General features: G+C 48.0%; 1 protein-coding gene across 4 annotated transcripts in view; it reads right to left on the bottom strand.

Moving 5' to 3' along the window:
* Positions 1 to 2843: 2843 nt before the first annotated feature.
* The window catches only part of exoc6b (exocyst complex component 6B), a 35266-nt gene continuing 15021 nt past the window's right edge, over positions 2844 to 23088 (bottom strand). The window contains exons 7-20 of one of the 4 annotated variants that reach the window (XM_056576282.1): positions 21382 to 21570; positions 19110 to 19178; positions 15144 to 15227; positions 14754 to 14800; positions 14509 to 14629; positions 14026 to 14097; positions 13380 to 13477; positions 11879 to 11984; positions 11228 to 11337; positions 8917 to 9028; positions 8040 to 8174; positions 7567 to 7755; positions 5448 to 5477; positions 2844 to 3093 (exon numbers count right to left, since the gene is read on the bottom strand). In XM_056576282.1, coding sequence (XP_056432257.1) covers positions 2863 to 3093; positions 5448 to 5477; positions 7567 to 7755; positions 8040 to 8174; positions 8917 to 9028; positions 11228 to 11337; positions 11879 to 11984; positions 13380 to 13477; positions 14026 to 14097; positions 14509 to 14629; positions 14754 to 14800; positions 15144 to 15227; positions 19110 to 19178; positions 21382 to 21570 — 1593 coding nt within the window. In that variant the 3' untranslated portion in view covers positions 2844 to 2862. Of the gene's footprint in view, positions 3094 to 4682; positions 5328 to 5447; positions 5478 to 7566; positions 7756 to 8039; positions 8175 to 8916; positions 9029 to 11227; positions 11338 to 11878; positions 11985 to 13379; positions 13478 to 14025; positions 14098 to 14508; positions 14630 to 14753; positions 14801 to 15143; positions 15228 to 19109; positions 19179 to 21381; positions 21571 to 23088 lie in introns of those variants that run through there. The other 3 variants (XM_056576285.1, XM_056576284.1, XM_056576283.1) reach the window with 3 other exon arrangements.

Consider the following 23088-nt stretch of genomic DNA (forward strand, 5'->3'; position numbering starts at 1 on the left):
ATAAGAGACAGAGAGAAAGAGACAAAGAGAAAGAGACAGAGAGACAGGAGAACACACACACAGATTGAGAGAGACACACACAGACAGACAGAATTCATGCGGATGTAAAAAAAAATGAAATAAAAGGAAAGCTGTGGCTAATCTCTTTCCCTCATAAAGCACGCGCTCTCTCTCTCTCTCTCTCTCTCTCTCTCTCTCTCTCTCTCTCTCTCTCTCTCTCTCTCTCTCTCTCTCTCTCTCTCTCTCTCTCTCTCTCTCTCTCTCTCTCTCTCTCTCTCTCTCTCTCTCTCTCTCTCTCTCTCTCTCTCTGTAACGCGATTACACGCATGCCATCTTCATTGACCCCTACAACAACACGCACTCTCCAACGCACAAACCCTAACAAACACCCACACACACACTAGACTTCCCGTCTCTTTTGTTTTAAGAGAGCAGAAGAAAGTAAGCAAACTCACTTCTATCCTTCCATTTGTACGACTACCTGATCTCTACCCCTTTTTCCCACTCACTCTCTCCCTCTTCCCTTTCAATCGTACACACACACACACACACACACACACACACACACCACCACACCACAAACCACACACACAACACACACACACACACACACACACACACACACACACACACAGAGCGTGACCCTGGTTGTGACTTTAAGACCCTTGATCATGTAGACTGCTTCAAACTCCATCCTCTACCTCACTCTCTCTCTAACCTCCTCTACCTCACTCTCTCTCTAACCTCCTCTACCTCACTCTCTCTCTAACCTCCTCTACCTCACTCTCTCTCTAACCTCCTCTACCTCACTCTCTCTCTAACCTCCTCTACCTCACTCTCTCTCTCTAACCTCCTCTACCTCACTCTCTCTCTAACCTCCTCTACCTCACTCTCTCTCTAACCTCCTCTACCTCACTCCTCTCAAACCTCCTCACCTCACTCTCTCACTCTAACCTCCTCTACCTCACGCTTCTCTCTCTAAACCTCCTCACTCTTCTTCTAACTCCTCTACCCACTTCTCTCTCTAACCTCCTCTACCTCACTCTCTCTCTAACCTCCTCCCTCACCTCTCTCTAACCTCCTCTACCTCATCTCTCTTTAACTTCCCTACCTCACTCTCTCTCTAACCTCCTCACCTCACTCTCTCTCTAACCTCTTACCTCACTCTCTCTCTAACCTCCTCTACCTCACTCTCTCTATCTAACCTTCCTCTACTCACTCTCTCTCTAACCTCCTCTACCTCACTCTCTCTAACCTCCTCTACCTCATCTCTCTAACCTCCTCTACCTCACTCTCTCTCTACACCCCCTCTACCCTCACTCTTCTCTAACTCCTCTACTCACTCTCTCTCTAACCTCCCTACCTCACTCTCTCTCTCTAACCTCCTCTACCTCACTCTCTCTCTAACTAGGGCTGGGACGACGCGTCGACGTAATCGATTACGTCGACGCGAAAAATGCGCGTCGATAAAAAAAAAATAAAAAAAATAATAATAATTAGATGGGCGGCACAGAGGTAGTAGCAACGCGAGTGGCTCCCAGACTTTCTAAGTGCAAGGCGCCAGGCACCCGTTCCTTTAAGTATGGGAATCTTCAATGTTAAAAGGAAACGATTCCTGATATGTCGTCTTTGCCAAAATGACTTTCCATTCTAGCACCACGGCAATTCACCAGCACCTGAAGAGGCGCACTGGTAGCAGCTGAGGATGATCCGAAGCACCGTAGACTTGCTACTTTGAACTTTTATTTCGGAATTAAAGGCAATAAACATGTATTGAACTGTTAAGGAATTATATTTTATGTTAAAGTCAACATGTTATAAATTGCCTATTAGTCAATTAAATTAATGGGGAGATAATCGATAAAATCGAATCATAATCGAAATTCGAAATCGGACTGAAAAAGAATCGTAGATAATCGATGCATCGAAAAAATAATCGCTAGATGAATCGTTTAAAAAGATAATCGTTTATCACAGCACCTAATCTCTAACCTCCTCTACCTCAATCTCTCCTCTCTAACCCCTCCTCTACCTCCACTCGCTCTATAACCTCATCTACCTAACTCTCTCTCTAACCTCCTCTACCTCACTCTCTCTCTAACATCCTCTACCTCACTTCTCTCTCTAACCTCCTCTACCACTCTCTCTCTAACCTCCCTCTACCTACCTCTCTAAACTCCTCTACCTTCACTCTTCTCTCCTAACCTCCTCTACCTCACTCTCTCTCTAACCTCCTCTACCTCACTCTCTCTCTAACCTCCTCTACCTCACTCTCTCTTCCACTCCCTGTTTCTTGAACCTTCTCTTTCCTCCCCCCTCTCCTTCAGGTCTCCTCCCTGTTTCTTCAATCCCCTCTCTCCCTCCCCCATCCAGCTCTCTCCATCCTTGCTCTCCACAAGTGTACAAAGATGACACACACAGGGGATGATAAATTAATGGAGGGGGGGGGGGGAGAGAGAGAGAGAGAGAGAGAGAGAGAGAGAGAGAGAGAGAGAGAGAGAGAGAGAGAGAGAGAGAGAGAGAGAGAGAGAGAGAGAGAGAGAGAGAGAGAGAGAGAGAGAGAGAGAGAGAGAGAGAGAGAGAGACTCCTTTCACTAGTATGTTGTTGTTGGGTGAAACAATAAATTGCATGATAATCAAAATCTAGTTTTTCTACTTTCGCATTGTTATAAGTTGCAATTCATGCATTTAAAATGAATAAACAAGATAATCAAATACAAATTAATACTTCACATCTGATTTTGATTACATTTACAGTAAGTCAAATTACAAACTGTTACATCCGTGCAATAAGCACTTTTACTACTTGCATCATTGTGTTAATTATGTGTTATTTCATCCCAATCAAGCACTCGCATTGATTTAATACAGAAGGAATGGTGGTCCAACAGCACCCCCTGTGGTCATCCAGCTTTCTACACTAGTCACAGACGGGAGAAGTGGGCACTCACTCTCACACTGCAGCAGGTCCGTGTTGACCTGATGTAAGGCTCCTATAGAGATGCTCCTGACGTCCGGGTCCAGCAGCAGCTGGAGCAGAGAGTTGCTGATGTGCTTACACACAGACATGCAGGCCGTCTGGGCCACTTTACCCTGAGAGGGACACATTGAGGTAGAGTTAGAGAGAGAGCGGATCAGAGACCTTACCCTGATCTCTACCAGGGTACCACAGAGTAACAGTTAGAGAGAGAGAGAGACCTTAACCTGGGAGAGAGACATAGAGCTACAGTTAGAGAGAGAGACAGAGACAGAGAGAGAGACAGAGACAGAGAGAGACCCTACCCTGGGAGAGAGACAGAGTTACAGTTAGAGAGAGAGAGACCTTAACCTGGGAGAGAGACATAGAGCCACCTTAGAGAAAAATATATGGAAAAGAGGATGAAAATAGAAAATACACACACATACACAAACAGCTTAATGTTCTTCCATCATTTATAATTACATATTGATCTCATACACAAATATCCACTCAACGGAACAAACACACACCCTGAATTAATGCACATGATACAACAAACACACACAAACAAAACATGTAATGATCAGCCAGGGTAGAGGTTAGAAGACTCATTATCTGTGATTGGATGCCCTGCACACACAAACAGACACACACAGACACACACGCACGAACACACACTCCCTCAAAAAGTCAGACATACACACCTTTAAGTGTTTTAACAATAAACACAAGTCCTCTGCTCGGACGCTGTACATTTAATTACCTTCATTTATCACACACACACACACACACCTGTAAATGATTATAATCAGTGGTGTGTGTGTGTGTGTGCTTGTGTGTGTGTGTCGGTGTGTGTGTGTGTTGGTGTGTGTGTGTGTGTCAGTGTGTGTGTGTGTGTGTGAGATTCTTCAGGAAAAACTGTGGCAATGAATTTGCTGGGTACTCCTCCATTGACATCATCATCAGTGTAATACAAGTATAGTAAGAGAGTATAATCCATTATACAATCACTCACTGTGTATATACTATAACAAAAATACATACATAAGTCGAAAAAAATTAAATAACAAACACACACATCTATCCCACACAGTATGCACATGTGATCACATTTGTAAAGTAACACACACCTTCTAGTGTCTGGATATCCTCTGACATGATGCTGAACCTCAGACCACACAAACACACACACACACACACACACACACACACACACACACACACACACACACACACACACACACACACACACACACACACACACACACACACACACACACACACACACACACACACACAGCAGAGTTCAACGACCAGGCGGTGTGATTGACCGTGAAATGGGTTAATTCTATTTACATGTCCTGAACACACCCACACAAACATACACACACAGGACATAAACACACACACACACACACACACACACACACACACACACACAGGTGTGTGTGACAAGGGCAGCTTTGTCTTTGATTTCAACACACGACTGGAAACAATTAGCTAGGAGAGGAAACAGGAGAGACGAGAGGAGAGATGCGAGAGCAGAGAGAATAGAGAGGAGAGGAAAGAGGAGAGATACCAGTGGGCAAGGTGAATATATATTTAAATAAAGTCATTCTCATGTTAATGACATAAGACTGAATAATGCGTTCGTTGTGTGTGTGTGTGTGTGTGTGTGTGTGTGTGTGTGTGTGTGTGTGTGTGTGTGTGTGTGTGTGTGTGTGTGTGTGTGTGTGTGTGTGTGTGTGCATGTGTGTGCGCGTTTGGGCGTGTACGTGACCTGGAGACATTCCTGCCTGCTTATCCGTGTTAAGAAGCAATACCGGTAAGGACATGTAAGGAACAGCCTGACACAGAGAACTGGCTTGTGCAGAAATAAACAGAGAAACACACAACACACACACACTGCCTCAGAGACTTCTAGACTACTGAAACACACAAGTACAGACTATGTTAATACAGCAGTAGGTACAGGAGATGGACCCAAGACTACTATGCTCTGCTGCCATGATTCAAGTATACAATGAGAGTGGTTATTGGTTTAGTTGTGGCAGATAAAAAATGGGTTAAACCAACCAGACCATATATATGACTAGGGCTGGCAAATGTGTGTCCCTTTGCTTAAACCACTGGCAACCATAACAGCGTCCGGTTTCACATCAACCACATCACAAGGGAGCAAGGCACCCCAGAATGCGTTTTAGTTACACACTCTCAACCCTGTTGCAGATATGCAGTGTTGGGTTACCTGACAGGGACTGGCATTACCCAGCATGCAATAGGTGAGTGACTTAATGGCCACACGGAGACATCCGAGTACTTAGTGACGGACGTGCCTCACCCCTGTCACATGCTGAGGTCTGGTTCCCTACGGTTCAAAAGGTCAAGGGTTAACAGGGTCGATCCTGGGGGTTCAAAGGGGGCGGGGTGAGGGGGCCAACTCAGTTCACGGCACTCTGCTACCACGGCAACGCAGGCGTGTACTCACCGGCAGCGTGGCGTGTTCGACGGGCATCCCCTACGGTACGACATGCACAGCTATCAATTCAACAGTCAGCAAAGTAAGTGTTGAATCATTCTGTTGATCGTGGTCACGACAACAAGGAAACACACCAGGAAGTAGGAATCCTTCCGTTGACCGTAGTCATGACAACAAGGCAACACACACCAGGAAGTAGGAATCCTTCCATTGACCGTAGTCATGCAAACACACCAGGAAGTAGGGATGATTCTGTGGATTGCAGTCGTGACACACCAGGCCACACCAGGAAGGAGGGATCATTCGGTTGAACGTTGTCATGACGACACACCCAAACAACAGGAAGTCCAGACATCAATCTTTTCAATGTAGTCATGACAACACAACTAGTTGTTCGACATCATGCCAACACAACGAGTGTGTTGGTAGTCAACCCAGCCAGTTTTGGTTGGTCCTTGACCACTCTGGAATAATCTGCTATTGGTACCATAACTCTAGGGACTATAACTTTTGTATATTTTACTATCGGTAATATTAGGTTACTATTAGTTATAGTTAACTAGTATATCCTCCAATCTGAATTATAACTCTAGTATATTCTACTATTGGTACCATAACAAGTTTATTCTTTATTGGTACCATAACTATTATATTCTACTAGTCTTCTACTTATCTCGTTGCTGAAGGGTCAGCTGCTCTCTGGGGGCCAGCTAGTCAGGTGTTTACATCCTCTTGACCTACTTAAGGGGCCCTGCAGGGTGTGTGTGTGTCTATCTGTACGTGTGTGTGCATGCGTGTGTGTGGGGAGGCTAGAGAACACTTAGCTCCATCACTGTGTGTGTTGAGCCTTGTCGCCTCTAACCGACTTAGAGCTAATCTGCCAGGCTGATCCGCTACAAGCTCACCCAACCTGACTGCGAGAGTGAGTGTGTGTGTGTGTGTGTGTGTGTGTGTGTGTGTGTGTGTGTGTGTGTGTGTGTGTGTGTGTGTGTGTGTGTGTGTGTGTGTGTGTGTGTGTGTGTGTGTGTGTGTGTGTGTGTGTGTGTGTGTGTGTGTGTGTGTGTGTGTGTGTGTGTGTGTGGTCCTAAGCCAGTCATCTGATAGAGGTAGGGTTGCATGGTACGGTATTAAAGTATTTCTATTTTACCTAACAACAGAGACACTTCCCTGGGTGCATATATGTATAATAATCTTCTAGATCCAACATTGTACGCCTGTTATATATCAAAACAACATACATCCCTCCACATCCATATACTACATATTATGTACGTAAGTATGTACAAGATGTATGTATGTGTGTGTGTATGTATGTATGTATCTATTTATGTATCTAAACGGTGTATGATGTTTGATGAAGTTTTATGACAAAGTGATTCCATTTGTCTTACACGATTAAGAAATCCTCCTCATCACATATTTAGATCGGTACGTACGTAGATTATCGATTAGTGGAAGCGACATTGGACAAACCTGATGCATTGTGTTTTTTACAGCTATCCATACTGATATAGATATAGATTCAGGTCTTTATGAAGCACAACGAAAGGATTACTTTTCTGAGTTCTGTGTGTCGTCAGGCCGCCTTGAGCTGGGTCACAACAACCTTCCTAGGTTCCCGACCTGCAGTATAAGAAGCCCTGGTCTATTGTCCAACACTGAGGGGAATGTCCGCACAACGCAGACCTCATAGAACGCACACACACTGTTACAAACACATACGCTCACATGTACCTGCACTACAATGTACTTTAGTCAGAATATGCTTGAAATATTCTGGGGATATACTGGGGATATATTTCAGGGAGTGATTGAGCGCATTACTCTGATATTACTGGCAGGTTTATGAGGACAGTGAAGGTGTGTGTGTGTGTGTGTGTGTGTGTGTGTGTGTGTGTGTGTGTGTGTGTGTGTGTGTGTGTGTGTGTGTGTGTGTGTGTGTGTGTGTGTGTGTGTGTGTGTGTGTGTGTGTGTGTGTGTGTGTGCGCGTGCGCTAACCGGAAGGTTTGTGAGGACTTTGAAGGTGTGTGCGTGTGTGTGTGTGTTCTAACCGGCAGGTTTGTGAGGACCGTGAAGGTGTGTAGGTGTGCGTGTGCACGCGAGTGCGGGTGCGTGTGTGCGCTCTAACCGGCAGGTTTGTGAGGACCGTGAAGGTGCTCTGCAGGAAGGTGATGAGGTCAGTCAGGTAGTCGCTGGGCGTCATGGCTCCGCCCCCCTGCGCGGCGGTGGTCCAATCGTAATCTGCCAGCTGCAAGAACTGGTCTATCTTGGCGTTGAGGTTGGTGTAGATCTCCGCCTCCGCCGCATGCCGGGTGTCCTGGGGGAGGGGCCAGAGTGACATCACACCTTAGATTAGCACAGCAGCATGGCATGGAGACGGGGTGTTTACAGGAGTACAGTAGGGATGGGTCGGTCGCGACCGTTTCGTTCCCAACGAACGAATCCCGAAGGTGAACGACAAGGACAGACACCTGTGAGATTCCCTGTCAAATGAGGTAATCTGATGTAACGAACGAATCAAAACGAACGAATCAAACGAACGAATCGTTATAGTGAACTGAACTGAAAGAACTGATTCCCGGAAAGGAAGGCGGGTTTCACCTTGAAGGTGGAGGTGCCGTACAGCTGGGTGGAGTTGGCCGTGTCCGGGGGCACGTTGGTCAGGTTGGAGATGAACTCCTCCAGGAAGGTACAGGCCTGCTCCAGGTGGCTGGAGTTGATGATCACCTGGACCAGCTACAGACACACACACACACACACACACACACATTAAAATAACACACAAGCTTCACCTAGAGATGTATGCACTAGTCACTTACTATAGATGTTAAATACTTGTGTGTGGAAGTATTTAAAATAGATCATCTAAAGTTTCCCACTTAAAAAGGCACTCAACACAACAGACACTTTTCATCATTTGGCATCTTCATGGCAAGTTATCTAACTATAATTAGATTAGTCTCGGTCCGTCCGTCTGTCTGACTTCAATTTTCAGGTCATCCGATCGACTCCACACTTGGCGGGTGCGTTGCTGAGCTTCCAAGGAAGTGCATTGTCAAGTGTGTTTGGGGGGGGGGTCAGTTCCTGAGAAGGCTTCAAGCAGCCACAAGCGGCAGGGCAAGGATTTAGCCCGTTTTAAAAAGGGACAACACACGGTTTTAAATCATTTCAGGTTGTCTTTTTAGGAGCACCTTTTAAGTTGGACCCGCCATTTAAGTTGCACCCGCCGAAACACAGTGGTGACTGTGTGGCGGGTGTATTGCTGAGCTTCCAAGGAAGTGCATGGTCGAGTGTGTTTGGGGTGGGTCGTTCCTGGGACAGCAACGCACGGCAGGGCGAGGAACCAGCTGTAAGGTTCTTTTAGGAGCACCTTTTAAGTTGGACAAAACACAGTTGCGACTGTGTTTTGTCCAACTTAAAAGGTGCTCCTAAAAGAACAAACACACACACACACACACACACACAGACACACACACACCTCTGGCAGGCCAACATTCCTCTTCTTGATGGCGTTCTGAAGACAGTGGCTGAGTGTCCGCGTCAGCAACAGGTTGGTGGACTTGCGTATCATGTCATCTACCTCTGTAGAACTACACGCACACAAACAACATATAATTATATAGTGTACCACTGTAGAGCAACACACACACACACAACATATTATTACATTATGTACCTTTGCAGAGGTACACACAAACACACATCATAATATATCATATGATGTACCTCTGTAGAGCTACACACAAGCAAGCAAGGCAAGGCAACTTTATTTATATAGCACTTTTCATACACGAGGCAGACTCAAAGTGCTTCACATATAAACATATGACAAACATTGTCATACAATAAAATAATAGATGAGTAAAAGAAAACACATGCAAAAAATTTGTAAAATAGATTGAAAATAAAGGCAAAGTTAAAAAAGCCGATTAGAAAGTGCAATGTATTTAAGATCAGATCAACAGTCTCTCTGGTACCCAAGTCGGGACTCCAACCCGACCTAAAGTAAGGAACTTGGTCCTTTCTCTGGGACTCCAACACACCACATTATATCATATAATGTACCTCTGTCTGTAGAGATACACACACATAAAGCATATTCTGGTCCGAGAGGTATCATGGAAACAATGATAAAAACTGCGAGAACTCAATCTCTCAAGGACACACACACACACATGCAAACAGCACGAGGGGTTCCACACAATATGGAGACATACACACACACACAAAGTCTGAGGGGGTCTACATAATATGTAGACACACACATAGTCTGAGGGGGTCAACATAATTTGCAAAGGATGGGAAAGAAATCACAGATCACTTTCTTATTCCAGCTTTTAAAGTAACGATCTGGAGCAGTGTGCGTGTGTAATTCCAGAGCCCTGTGGGTACAAAACACATTCCAACTAAATCAGCAAATTGTCCTTGGAACCTTAGCGCGCACACACACACACACACACACACACACACACACACACACACACACACACACACACACACACACACACACACACACACACACACACACACACACACACACACACACACACGTACGTCTGTGTGGGGTATAAAATATGGAATTCCTAACGTTCCAGTATTTCTACAGGGAAGCATTTCTTGGGCTCCATATTCACAATTATACAACAACTGTCTAAGGCCTTATTGTGTGACCTTAGAGAGAGACTGTGTGTGTGTGTGTGTGTGTGTGTGTGTGTGTGTGTGTGTGTGTGTGTGTGTGTGTGTGTGTGTGTGTGTGTGTGTGTGTGTGTGTGTGTGTGTGTGTGTGTGTGTGTGCGTGTTTTCCAGGCTAGTCGTAGAAGTGCATACGGATGTGGAAAGCGCTCCTCTCTCGCCATCCGTTATCCGTTACTGACAACGGACCTCACGCGGTGTCCTGCTCCTCATCACCGCGACAACCATCGCCATGGCAACACAATCAGCAGTTACACTGCCAGGAAGCATGTGCAATTGGACACCCTCAACTTTAAAACACACACGCAAACACTTCCGCCTATTCTGCTGACCTCTGACCTCTGATCAGAGGTCAGCCATATCAATAGCCTGAACCCACCGCTGTCCAGTCTGCATCCGGACGTGTGCGTGTGCGCGTGTGTGTGTGTGTGTGTGTTTGTGTGTGTGTGTGCAAGGGTATCTTATTTTCCGAGGGCTCTTAGGTATCAACATTAATACAAACTGATACATCCCCCACTCCTCAGAGAATAACACACACACACACACACACACACACACACACACACACACACACACACACACACACACACACACACACACACACACACACACACACACACACACACACACACACACACACACACACACACACACAATCAGGGTCTCAAGTGTGAATATTGGATCAGCATACTTCTCAACCACAGCTACAACCAGATACATGTCAGTGTGTGTGTGTGTGTGTGTGTGTGTGTGTGTGTGTGTGTGTGTGTGTGTGTGTGTGTGTGTGTGTGTGTGTGTGTGTGTGTGTGTGTGTGTGTGTGTGCGTGCGTGCGTGCGTGCGTGCGTGCGTGCGTGCGTGCGTGCGTGCGTGCGTGCGTGCGTGCGTGCGTTCTCCATGATTTCATGAAAACAACTTAACACCAGTGAGAGAGGTTTTAAGTCCAACTGCTGTGAACCAAAATGCACTTTCTGTTCGAACAAGTTGAGAGAATAGCTCTGAATCACGTGAAGTACTATTGGTGGACCGTCCTGATCACTACAGTGTGTGTGTGTGTGTGTGTGTCTGTGTGTGTCTGTGTGCGTGCGTGCGTCTATACCTGAGGTGCAGGTCCTCAGAGTACTTGAGACAGGCGTAGATGAACTCTTTGATCTGGCAGTAGACCCTGGGAACCAGCTCGGAGAACGGCAGCTTCTTGGGGAACGCAGCCTGGGAACCCAAGCATGGAAAAACAAAAGGTCAGGATATTGTGGTGAGCAGTGAGACAGCCGGGTAGCGAGCCCTTCTATCCATCCATCCCCACCTCCACCCATCAACCGCCACTATCTGCACCACCCAGGCAGGGCTCCACCCGGACCCTGGAGAGGTGGAGTGTGGACATGAAGTGGAAGGTTTGGTCTGAACTCCTGTCCATGCCAGTCCAACCAATCAACCATCCCTTATCCCTCCATCATCTCTCCATCCATCCCTCTTTATCCAATCCAACAGTTCCCCCATCCCTCCTTCCCTCTCCATCAATCCCTCTATAGACAGTAGAATTGTGTGCGCGTGCTTGTGTGCGCGTGTGTGTGAGTGTGTGTGTTTTGAACTAATGGGTTGAGTATAGTTGTGTGAGCGTGATTTGAAATAAAGGGTTGGTTATAGTTTTGTCTTTGATATGAACTAAAGGTTTGTGTATAGTTGTGTGTCTGATTTGAACCAAAGGGTTGTGCAGGGTTGTGTTTGTGCTATGACGCGGAGGGCTGGGTACCTTGTCCAGCTCCGGGTCCTGCAAGGGAAACTGGGAAGTGTAGTTTTTATACTCCTGCTCCGTTGCTACGGGGATTGGACTGTAGTTGTCCTGGTCCAGGATCTGCCTGCAGAGAGGAGGAGAAGACAGTAGGAGAGAAGGGAGAGAGAGGGAGAGAAAGAAGGAGGGAGGAGAGGAATGAAGGGGGAGGAGAGAGGAAGGAGAGAGAGAGGGAAAAGAGGGAGAGAAAGAAGGAGAGAATGGAGAGGAATGAAGGGGGAGGAGAGAGGAAGGAGAGAGAAAGGAGAGAGAGAAGGAAAAAGAGGGAGGGAAAGAAGGAGGGAGGAGAGGAAAGGATAAAAGGAAAGAGAGGGGAGGAGAGGAGAGTGGGGAAAGGAAAGGAGAGTGGGTAGAGGATAGAGAGAAGCGGAAAGAGAGCGGGTGAGGAGGAGAGAGTGAAGAGGAGAGAAGAGGAGAAACACCACGGGAGGAGAGAGGAGAGGAGAGAGAAGAGGAGGTGAGAGAAAGGAGGCGAGGAGTAAAGACAAGGAGAGAGGAGGTAGAGAAGAAGGAGGGCAAGGAGAAGAAGAGAGAGAAGGGAAGAGGAAAAAGAAGAGAGGACCGAGGGAGAACATATTATTTTCGTTTTCAAGCCTTGGCCACATCAGAGTTACTGGAGGTCACACACACAGTAGGGGGTCATTCTAGTGCCTGTGGTTGGACCCCCCTCTGTTGGAAATCTCACACCTCATGTTCAAACGTTCCATACAGGTCGGTCTCCCTCTCTCTGCCTTACACACAACATCACATTCCTAAGGCCTGCGCTCAGATCTCTGTGTGTGCGTGTGCGTGTGCGTGTGCGTGTGTGTGTGTGTGTGTGTGGGACTGGAATCCTTGGACAGAAGCGGTGGTAAAACAATGGACTTCGATTGGCACGCAAGACACACACACACACTCTTCGAGCAGTGTTGGGAGTGCTCTGGTCTGGTTTAAACACTTCCTCTCTCTAGCTGCTCATAAAACTTCAAAAACCAACATTTTTCCCACAAACCCACCATGTGTGTGTGTGTGTTTCTGTGTGTGTGTGTGTGTGTGTGTGTGTTGTTTGTCACACCCATAAACCAACCACGTCCCTTTAAACTATGTAAGGGGCAAGGTCAGTCTGAGTGCACACACACGCAAACACGTGACCTTTCCACATGACCCCAGTGAGAAACAGGCACGCTGACATGACTATCGTTTAAGTGTGTGTGAGAGAGAGAGAGAGAGAGAGAGAGAGAGAGAGAGAGAGAGAGAGAGAGAGAGAGAGAGACAGAGAGAGAGACAGAGAGAGAGACAGAGAGAGAGACAGAGAGAGAGACAGAGAGAGAGACAGAGAGAGAGACAGAGAGAGAGACAGAGTGTGTGTGTGTGTGTGTGTGTGTGTGTGTGTGTGTGTGTGTGTGTGTGTGTGTGTGTGTGTGTGTGTGTGTGTGTGTGTGTGTGTGTGTGTGTGTGTGTGTGTGTGTGTGTGTGTGTGTACCTGAAGGTTTGTGTCCACTTCTTCAGTAGGATCTCTCCATACTGATCTCTCATCTCCAACATCAGCTCAAACAGCTGGGACACTGGGAACCCATAGCCCTGGGCGAGAGACATAGGGACACACAAGGAGAGAGAGAGACAAACACATGGAGAGAGAGACACACAGGGAGAGAGAGAGAGACACACAGGGAGAGAGAGAGAGAGAGACACGCAGGGAGAGAGAGAGAGACACACATCGAGAGAGAGAGAGAGAGAGACACACAGGGAGAGAGAGAGACGCAAGGGAACGAGACATACAGAGGGAGAAAGAGACAAACAGACAGAGAGACGGAGAGACAGAGAGACAGAGAGACAGAGACATACACATGAATGAGGAGACAGGAGAGAAGAGGAAAACATGAGAAAGTTGCTCAGGAACACTAAATCCCAGGAGGAATTCATCCTCCTATCCACCTACCTTCAACTCACCACCTGACTGGACGGACTAGTGGTCTCTGCAGGCCAGCCCCCAGTGTATCTCCCCCTACGTATGATGTAACATGTTGGTGCTGCAGGAGGTTTACTGCTGGGAGGTTTAACCTGGCTGGACACGGCCCCCGCCTGAGCACCACAGCCAATATCAGTGTCACTCCCTCACACACACCTACCTGCAGTGTATCAGCAAACAGGACGATGAGGTTCTTCAGGTCCAGTACCAGGTCGGGGTCGTCACAGTAGGACTGGAGAGACACCAACACAGTTAGTGTGTGTATATGCGTGTGTGTGTGTGTGTGTGTGTGTGTGTGTGTGTGTGTGTGTGTGTGTGTGTGTGTTCCATGTGTGCATGTGCTCTATGTGTGTGTGTTCTATCTATCTATATATACATATCTATGCGTGTGTGTGTGTGTGTTTGTGTTTGTGTGTGTGTGTGTGTGTGTGTGTGTGTGTGTGTGTGTGTGTCAATATGTTCTATGTGTGTGTTTGTTCTATGCGTCTTTGTGCATGTGCCTGCGTGTTCTATGTGCGTGTGTGTTCTATGTGTGTCTTTGTGAGTGTGCGTGCGTGTGTGTTCTATGTGTGTGTGTGTTCTATGTGTGTCTTTGTGGGTGTGGGTGTGCGTGCGTGTTCTACGTGGGTGTGGTTGGTCTCACAGAGTGTGTTCTGAGGGCTGCGATGGTCTTGGACAGGGCCAGCTCCCACAGCTCGTCCACATAGGCCGTGTTGACCAGTCCCTGAGTGGTGTGGAGGATGTGGTCCTCCACCACAAAGAACCTGCACAGAGGGACCTGCTTTACACACTCGTGGATCAACAGGGTCTCATCCATAGACAGACAGGCAGACTTGTGTACGGGCAGAGATGTGACAGGCAGACCGGTAGATGGATATTGGTTCTTACCCCACTATTTGATTGAAGTAGCAGCGGTATCCCTCCAGTGTTTCATGCTGTCCCGAGAAAGAAAAGACAGATGGATGGACATACAGAGACAGACAGACAGAAAGAGAGCCAAAGAGATGTAGAGACAGACACACAGAGAACGACAGACAGATATACATACAGCCAAAATAAAGAGAGACAAATTTACAAGAGACAGGCAGTACGGACAGAGAATGATGAAGGGGAGAGAGCAACAGAACATCTCTCAATGGGTTTATTGTTCAAGGAGTGACAGGTAAGAGGTGCTCAAGGAGAACCAAACACTAAACCAAACGTCTCGGCCATGCTTTAGTAGGTTTTAGCTGTGCGTCGTCACATGGGTGCCCAGTACAGAGTGAGGGAGGGTCGTACCATGTTAGACTGTGGTTGGAGGGCGAGCCGGGCCTGTTTCCTCCTCTGCTTCCTGTAGTAGTTCTCAAAGACGTCACGCAAACCCTACAACACACACACATTGGTGGTTAGAAAACACACACACACACACACACACTGCTGGGTGAAACACACACACTGTTGTATCCACACACCACTGGATGCAACATAGGCATACACAGACACACACACACACACACCTGGCTAAAACATACACACACTGCTGTTTACAACACAAGCGCACACAAGGCCCGCTGGTAATAAAACCACAACCCTTCTGGTTGGAACCTTTGACCCACAGACTTGGTTACACACACACACACACACACACACACACACACACACACACACACACACACACACACACACACACACACACACACACACACACACACACACACACACACACACACACACACACACACACACACAGGCAATAAAACCACAACCTACTGGTTAGAACCTGTGACCCACAGACTTGGGCAAGAATGGAACGCATACACCAGCGTGGTGAACTGGTACCTCCAGTAATTCCTGGGTCAAAGAAGGGATGGAGAGACGGATGGATGGACGGATGAATGGACTGATGGGGGGGAGGGATGGACAAAGTGCTCGGCCACATCGTCAACAACCTGTCCTGCACGTCCTCCTTGTCTCGCTCGCTCCCCACACCTCAGGGCCTTCAGGACCCTCTCCAGTAACAGACTGCTAACCAACACCCTGTCCTAGACTAGAACCACCCAGTCCGGGAGAACCACCCGGCACGGACCCAGCCCAGCCGGCCTGGTGAAGGACATCATAATGGGCTGTTAGGAACCGAGACTGGGGTCTCAGCCACAGACTGGGAGAAGAGAGGAGACACAAATAGGCTGGGATCATGGGATGGACATGATGGAGTGTAGAGAGGGAGGGAGAGAGGGAGGGAGGGTGGCGGAGAGGGAGAGAGAGAGAGAGAGGTAGAGAGTTCAGGTCTATTATCAACTCTTTGATGGTCTACTGTGGTTTGCTGTGCAGTTGTGGCTGGCCTTGCTCTACTGACTTTCAATATGGACACACACACACACACACACACACACACACACACACACACACACACACACACACACACACACACACACACACACACACACACACACACACACACACACACACACACACACACACACACACACACACACACCTATTTCCTACCGTTTGACTTGAAATAACAGAGTCCTCTTATATCTCCACACAATGTGTGTGTGTGTGTGTGTGTGTGTGTGTGTGTGTGTGTGTGTGTGTGTGTGTGTGTGTGTGTGTGTGTGTGTGTGTGTGTGTGTGTGTGTGTGTGTGTGTCAGAGGGCCTGGCCTATCAGTCCTCCAGACCAGCGTCTAAAGTGTGTAGCCTGTCCAGAGATAAGCCACCAGAGGCGGTGTGAGATCATGGCTCAGTCAGCGACCCCCACCTCCTGACGTTGCCAGGCTAAAACAGTGTTCAAGTTAAGGCCAAGATAAACCTCAACAGCAGCCTTGGGTCTCTACGTCACAAGAGAGCCAAAAGAGGCCGTTGCCGTACGCGACGCAAGCTTAAGTCTCATCTATGGTTCCAACGCGACAACACAATGACCAAGCAGACGCTTCGACGCAGTCGTGAACCTGTTTCGGTTCTGCGTCGGGTTTTAGTGGGAGGACCAATCACAGCCCATGCAGCTGCGTCGCCTGGACGCATGGTTACAATGTTTGGGAGGCGCACGTCAAGCCCTTGCGGTGGACGCAAGGAGGGTCAGCGAGGACCTAATGAGTCTGTAAACCCCCTTGCGTTGCGTCAACGTGGAACCATAACTAAGCCTTTGCCCGTTACTCCCCAAACTGTAAAACCGTACATCAGGGCAACAGACGGCACCGCCTTATCTCGCCTGCTACGTTTTATGGTTAGTTTAGGACAGATGAGAGGACGAGGTTCCCATACATCAGTCCAGTTGTATGACACATCCTCTGCACATTATAAAGATCCCCAGATGTCACTGAAGCGGTGACTCTTGGAGACTCGGAGCCGCACCTTCTGGTCTGATGCAGGATACTTTTTCCTGGAATCTGACCAGTAGTCGCTGCTTACGCAGCAGACGGAATCCAAGAACGAAAGGGAGGACGAAAAAACAACGACAGACTAGCGCAGGACAGAAAGAAAGGAGAAAGGGACGAAAGAGAAAAAGCCGAAAAATAAAAAAGGGAATGAAACAGAGTGAAAGACCGAAAGACAAAAATAAAAGGAGAGAGAGAGAGAGAGAAGCCTGATTGATGGCTGTCCTCTGCCCGGCTAGTGAAGGAATCCCTGGCTCCATCAGAGCAGCTAAGCGATCTCCGCATCATCCATCACTCACAGCCTCCGCGGCTCCACCAGCCAGTCTGGAAACCCTGGGCCCAATGCCCATGTTTACATTCATCACAACCCCGCCAGCGCGCCACGCGGCCACGGCGCACGGGTGTGTGTGTGTGTGTGTGTGTGTGTGTGTGTGTGTGTGTGTGTGTGTGTGTGTGTGTGTGTGTGTGTGTGTGTGCGTGAGTGAGTTGGTGTAACAAAGGATGATTGTTTAAGCCTGCTGCCACTCTCTACGGCTCAGTGAATACACTGTAAATATGGAGGAGGAGGAGGAGGGAGTAAAGAAGTTGGGGACGAAAAGAGAATGAGAGAGGGATGAAAAGAGGAAGAAGAGAGGAGAGATGGAGGAAGGAGAGAGAGGCGAGAGAGGCAAAGAGGAGGGATGAAAAGAGAGTGAGGGAGAGAGGGATGAAGAGGGAGAGAAAGAGCACAAGAGAAAGCAGGTCTTGATTGCAGAATGGATTGAACATCCAAGTTTACTGTATAAATAAATGCTGCGAGTGCGTGCATGTTGTGTGTGTGTAGTGTGCGCGCATATTTGTGTGTGTGTGTGTGTGTGTGTGTGTGTGTGTGTGTCTGTGTCTGTGTCTGTGTGTGTGTTGAAACGAGAGTGTGCATGCATGACTAATACATTCTTGATGTTCCTACAAGAACACTAAATGGGAAAATAAACCAGACTGGAGCACTTTATACATGTGGAAGAAGTAGTAGTCAGGACTATACAGGTACTATTACTAGTTCTACTGCGCTACTATTAGTACTTCTCTGAGAATGCAATGGGAGTGACTGCTGGGTCTATCGTAACCTCTCTCTAACCTCCTCCCCCCCCCCACCCCCCCCCCCCCCCCCCCCCTCTCACACTCACTTTCTCCTTCCTGTCAGGGTTCATGCACTTCCTGTCCCCTAGGAGAGCCCCGACACACACACACACACACACACACACACACACACACACACACACACACACACACACACACACACACACACACACACACACACACACACACACACACACACACACACACACACACACACACACCCACCCACCCACCCCTGGGACAGAGTTAACCTGGTCACAACCCCAGCCAGTTGGGTGCACGAGCACACACACACACCTCTCTGTGTCAATCTGGTGGGAGAGAAGCCAGATTCAAGGCGTCCTCTTACAGCACCAAACTCCTTCTCATGTTATGTAAAACCTGTTGACTTTTCACTCTCTTCCCCTCCTCTGCCTTGTACGGTTACAGTCCATCCATCCCTCTCTCTCTTTCTCTCTCTCTCTCCACCCCGGCAAGATATCATTACAGCGCACACGTTTTCCACATCTGCCTGGTCGTTATAAACTTCCATCGGGTTCCATCAGACTCAGAATCATCCGACTCCTGTTGATCCCGGCCCGCTGGATGGACCGGGGAGTTGCACCAGCATGGAGGCAGGGGGGGCGAGTGTGAGGGTAGAGGTAACCAATGGCGTGATGGGGGGGGGGGGTCTTGGTGAAAGGTTATGAGGGTAGGGGAGGGTAGTTTCAGGGTGAAGCATAACATAGCATTACATTACATTACATTAGAGTACAATACAGTAGAACTCACCAGGACCGTGTAGATGTGAAGACAGCGATACACCGGAGAGAAGTCCACCAAGTCCTGAGCACCTGGTATCTAAAGGACAGACAGACCGACAGATAGACAGTAAGATCCACAGGTAGACAGGCAGACAAACAGGCAGACAGGCATAAACCATCAAAAGCACTGAAATAAATACATTTTCTATCTTCTATCATCCCAAACCGTCTGTCCCTTTTCACTTTGAAAGTCTGTCTTACATCACAGTTGGTCTGAACAGTATTGCAGCTAGTCTGCACTTGATCACGACTACAATCTGTCCATTATCACAGCTGGTCCTTTATCACAGCTACAGTCTGTCCATTATCACAGCTGGTCCCAGCAACACTCCGTCCTTGATTCCAACAACCGTCTGTTTTTACGCAGATAGTCTATCATTATTCGTCAGCTTGTCATTCATCACAGCCAATTTTATATCAGCTACAGTATGCACAAGGCTAGCCTGACCTTGATCCCAGTCTGTTCTATGTCCGCCCTAAGCCTTTATCACAGCTAAGCTGGTTTCACACCGCCGCGCGGCAACTCGCGGCCTCCATACATCTCAATGAGGGAAGGGCGGCAGAGGGGAGGCGGTTCCAAAAGCGGCTGTTGACCACGAAGCGGTTGCCGCCCACGTGAACACGCACAGATCATGCCCTACCGCTCAGCTTTCCCTGTGTTGAAACTTTTGGCGGCAGCAGCAGCAGCCGCATTTGAAAAGGCCTGGCCCTTCACCGCGCGGCGGTGAGCAAGCAGCTTCAGTGTCCTTCCTTTATCACAGCAACAGCCTGTACTTTATCAGTTAGTCCTTTAGCACCGTTAAAGTCTTTCCTTCTTTGAGTCTCAAAAGCCTCAAAGGCTAAACGCAGGGAGCGCCAAACACATTATATATAGTATATTGTTTATGCATCGCATTACTAGTCTGTTCATTGCAGTATTATTGGTCATTGTAAAAGTTTCTTACGTTGTTACCAGAAACTTCCAATCCTTGGAACACACACACACACACACACACACACACACACACACACACACACACACACACACACACACACACACACACACACACACACACACACACACACACACACACACACACACACACACACACACACACATCCTGCCCTGTTGGAATGTGTGCCCTGTTAAAATCATTTGAAACAAACACAATGCCAGCTTTGATCCCAAACACCGAACATGTGAACGCTTGTACGCACACACGCGCGTTCCACAACAATGATCAACGCCCATGGGATGCGCCGCAGAGAGCAACCCCCGGTCATACGTTGGTGTGTGTGTGTGTGCGTGTGTGCATGTGTGCGTCTCAGGGTGGTTCTCTGGCTGGCATCGCCGCCAACAAGGTCGTAACCTTGGCAACCGGGGGGGGTGAGGCCTTTGTTGGGGGCCAAGGTGACTTCCAGAGGAGCGGGCTGGGCAGAGTTCTCAGGAAGTGGACGGGCCAATGGGACCACGGCGTCCTGTGTGACTGCTCTAAGAGTGTGTGATCTGGCGTTGGTGTTTCCTGCAACAACAAACATCAAAACAAGGGAGTTCTGCTCGGGGCAGAGCAGCACAATGCGGGGCCACTTTAACGCCCCTAACGACCTTGGCGCCCGGCCGGCCATGCCAGGCACTGATGGAGACGCCGCACTCTTGTGCAGGTTGCATGATTCTTCATGCTGGACCAATCAGGGAGCAGGATGCTTTTATGGTGGACCAATCAGGGAGCACAATTCTATTATGTCAGACTAATCAGGAAGCAGGATGCTATTATGGCGGACCAATCAGAGAGTAGGATGCTATTATGGCCGACTAATCAGGGAGCAGGACGCTATTATGGTGGACCAATCAAGGTGCAGGATGCTCTTATATTGGACTAATCAGTGAGCAGGCCGCATTGATAGTGGACCAATCAGGGAGCAGGTGCTATTATGGTGGACCAATCAGTGAGCAGGCCGCATTGATAGCGGACCAATAAGGGAGCAGGACACTCTGGGGATCAGGTCTTCTTCAGAGAGCATGGTGTTCTGGCGGTGGACCAATCGGTAAGATGTTGTGTACACTTCCCAAGCTCATCACTGATTGGTTGTTCTCAAACAGATTTTCAACCATATCTGGGTTCTCTCTGATTAGGGAGGTCAAAGAGACAAGAAGATGTTTTTTGAGATGCTAAACTAATTATGAACAAATTGAATATCATTTACAGGATGATCTGCATAGGAAAACAAAGTGCGACCACTTTGGGTGTTGACCTCCTCACCTCCTCTTCCTCCTCCTCCTCATCATCTTCTACGTCCAGGATCCCAGAGTCCTGCTCCGACAGTGGACTGCCCCCCTGTCCGTTACTCTCGGTCCCCGCCCCTAACGACAACTCCTTCCTGATGCGTCGGCCAATCAGGGCCCTGGGATGTACGGAGGGGGAGCTGTCCAATGATCGCTGCACCTGGGCCTGACGGACAGACATAAAACAGAGAGACAGACAGATAGACAGAGGTTAGAATAACCATGATGGTATATATAAAGGGCCAGAATTTCAGTCTGTTTATTATTTATTAAATTCTCGCCAATCTAGCGCTTCTAATGCAGGAAATAAAAACACACATTCAGAGAAATGTCATCATCTTGGTTATAAATGGCAATTTCACTCCGGGATAAGAGAGTGAAATGTTTGAATATCTGTTTCCCAGTTCACTGTGTTGTATCAGACGTAGCTTTTAGACCACTCCTGATTCATTTCTGACCAATCAGGAGATCTCTTCTCTGATTGGTTGGAGGAATTCTGTCATGTGCTATTATAACGCATGATGCTTCCAACCCACGATTGTTTGATTGCGAGAGTCTACTTTGAACGATAATTCAACCATTACAATTTTAGGGTACAGCCCTACTGCTTGTCCACTGCTTGCCTCTTCCTCAGAGGCATCTCCCCCTCCACTAAACATCTTCCTGTGGGAAACCCTGACTGCTTTCAATTATGTGAACTTGAAGGAATGCAAATACAGACCGCTGACTGAAACTTAAATCTAACGCAACATCACCTGAAGTGGAACCTGTTTGGATAAACCGTAAAGCTCGTGGCTGCGCCATTCATGTCAACCGTAACAACATTAAGCCCTCGGGTTCCTCAGACAGGTTACGGTAAACTTATTGTAGTTCAAAGACCAGTTTCACGCTAACTGGCTAAGGATATATCCATGGCTTGAATTTAACAACGGTGAAATTAGCTGCTGAACCCCCAAAGTGAACTTCCCCCTATGTGAGGCATTTAAAAAGCATTTTGGAAAAATGGGTGGAATATATATATAAATATATATAGGAGGGTGTATTGCCGGTAATACCAGCCCCTCACCCCCTCACGTCCGGGCCTGTTTGAACAAAGCGAGGATACAGGGTATTTTAGACCCGTCTGTGTCCTGGTCGGACCAGAGCAATGCCCGGGTCAAACGGATCCACGGGAGACACGGCAACCCCGACTCCTAAGCACACCGTCTCCACACACGCACACACGCGCACACACACACACACACACACACACACACACACACCTACTTAATGAGGAAAACCGCTGGGTTTGTTCGCGTCTGTTTGTGTGCGTTGGGCATCAGATCAAAGATGGCATTGTTTTGCGTTTCCATGCTGACTGATATACACACAGGCACACATGCGCACACGCACACATGCACACACACACAAAAAAACACACACACACACACACACACTCTCTAAATGAGGGGAAGCTTCCTCGGTTCAAACAGATAACTGCCATGGGAACAGACAACAACATAAAACCACACACACACACAAACACACACTGACGCATACCTCTGTGAAACCAGTCAGTGGGATTGTTAGGAGTCTGTAAGCGGGAGGAGGGACAAAATACTTTTCTCCTTAGAAAACACCTGAGTCTGCTTCAGCCACCTGAACCCTCCACACCACGGTGGAGGGAGGAGGGGAGAGAGGAGGA

This window comes from Gadus chalcogrammus, chromosome 17 (genome assembly GCF_026213295.1).
Source record: "Gadus chalcogrammus isolate NIFS_2021 chromosome 17, NIFS_Gcha_1.0, whole genome shotgun sequence".
Taxonomy (NCBI): Eukaryota; Metazoa; Chordata; class Actinopteri; order Gadiformes; family Gadidae; genus Gadus; species Gadus chalcogrammus.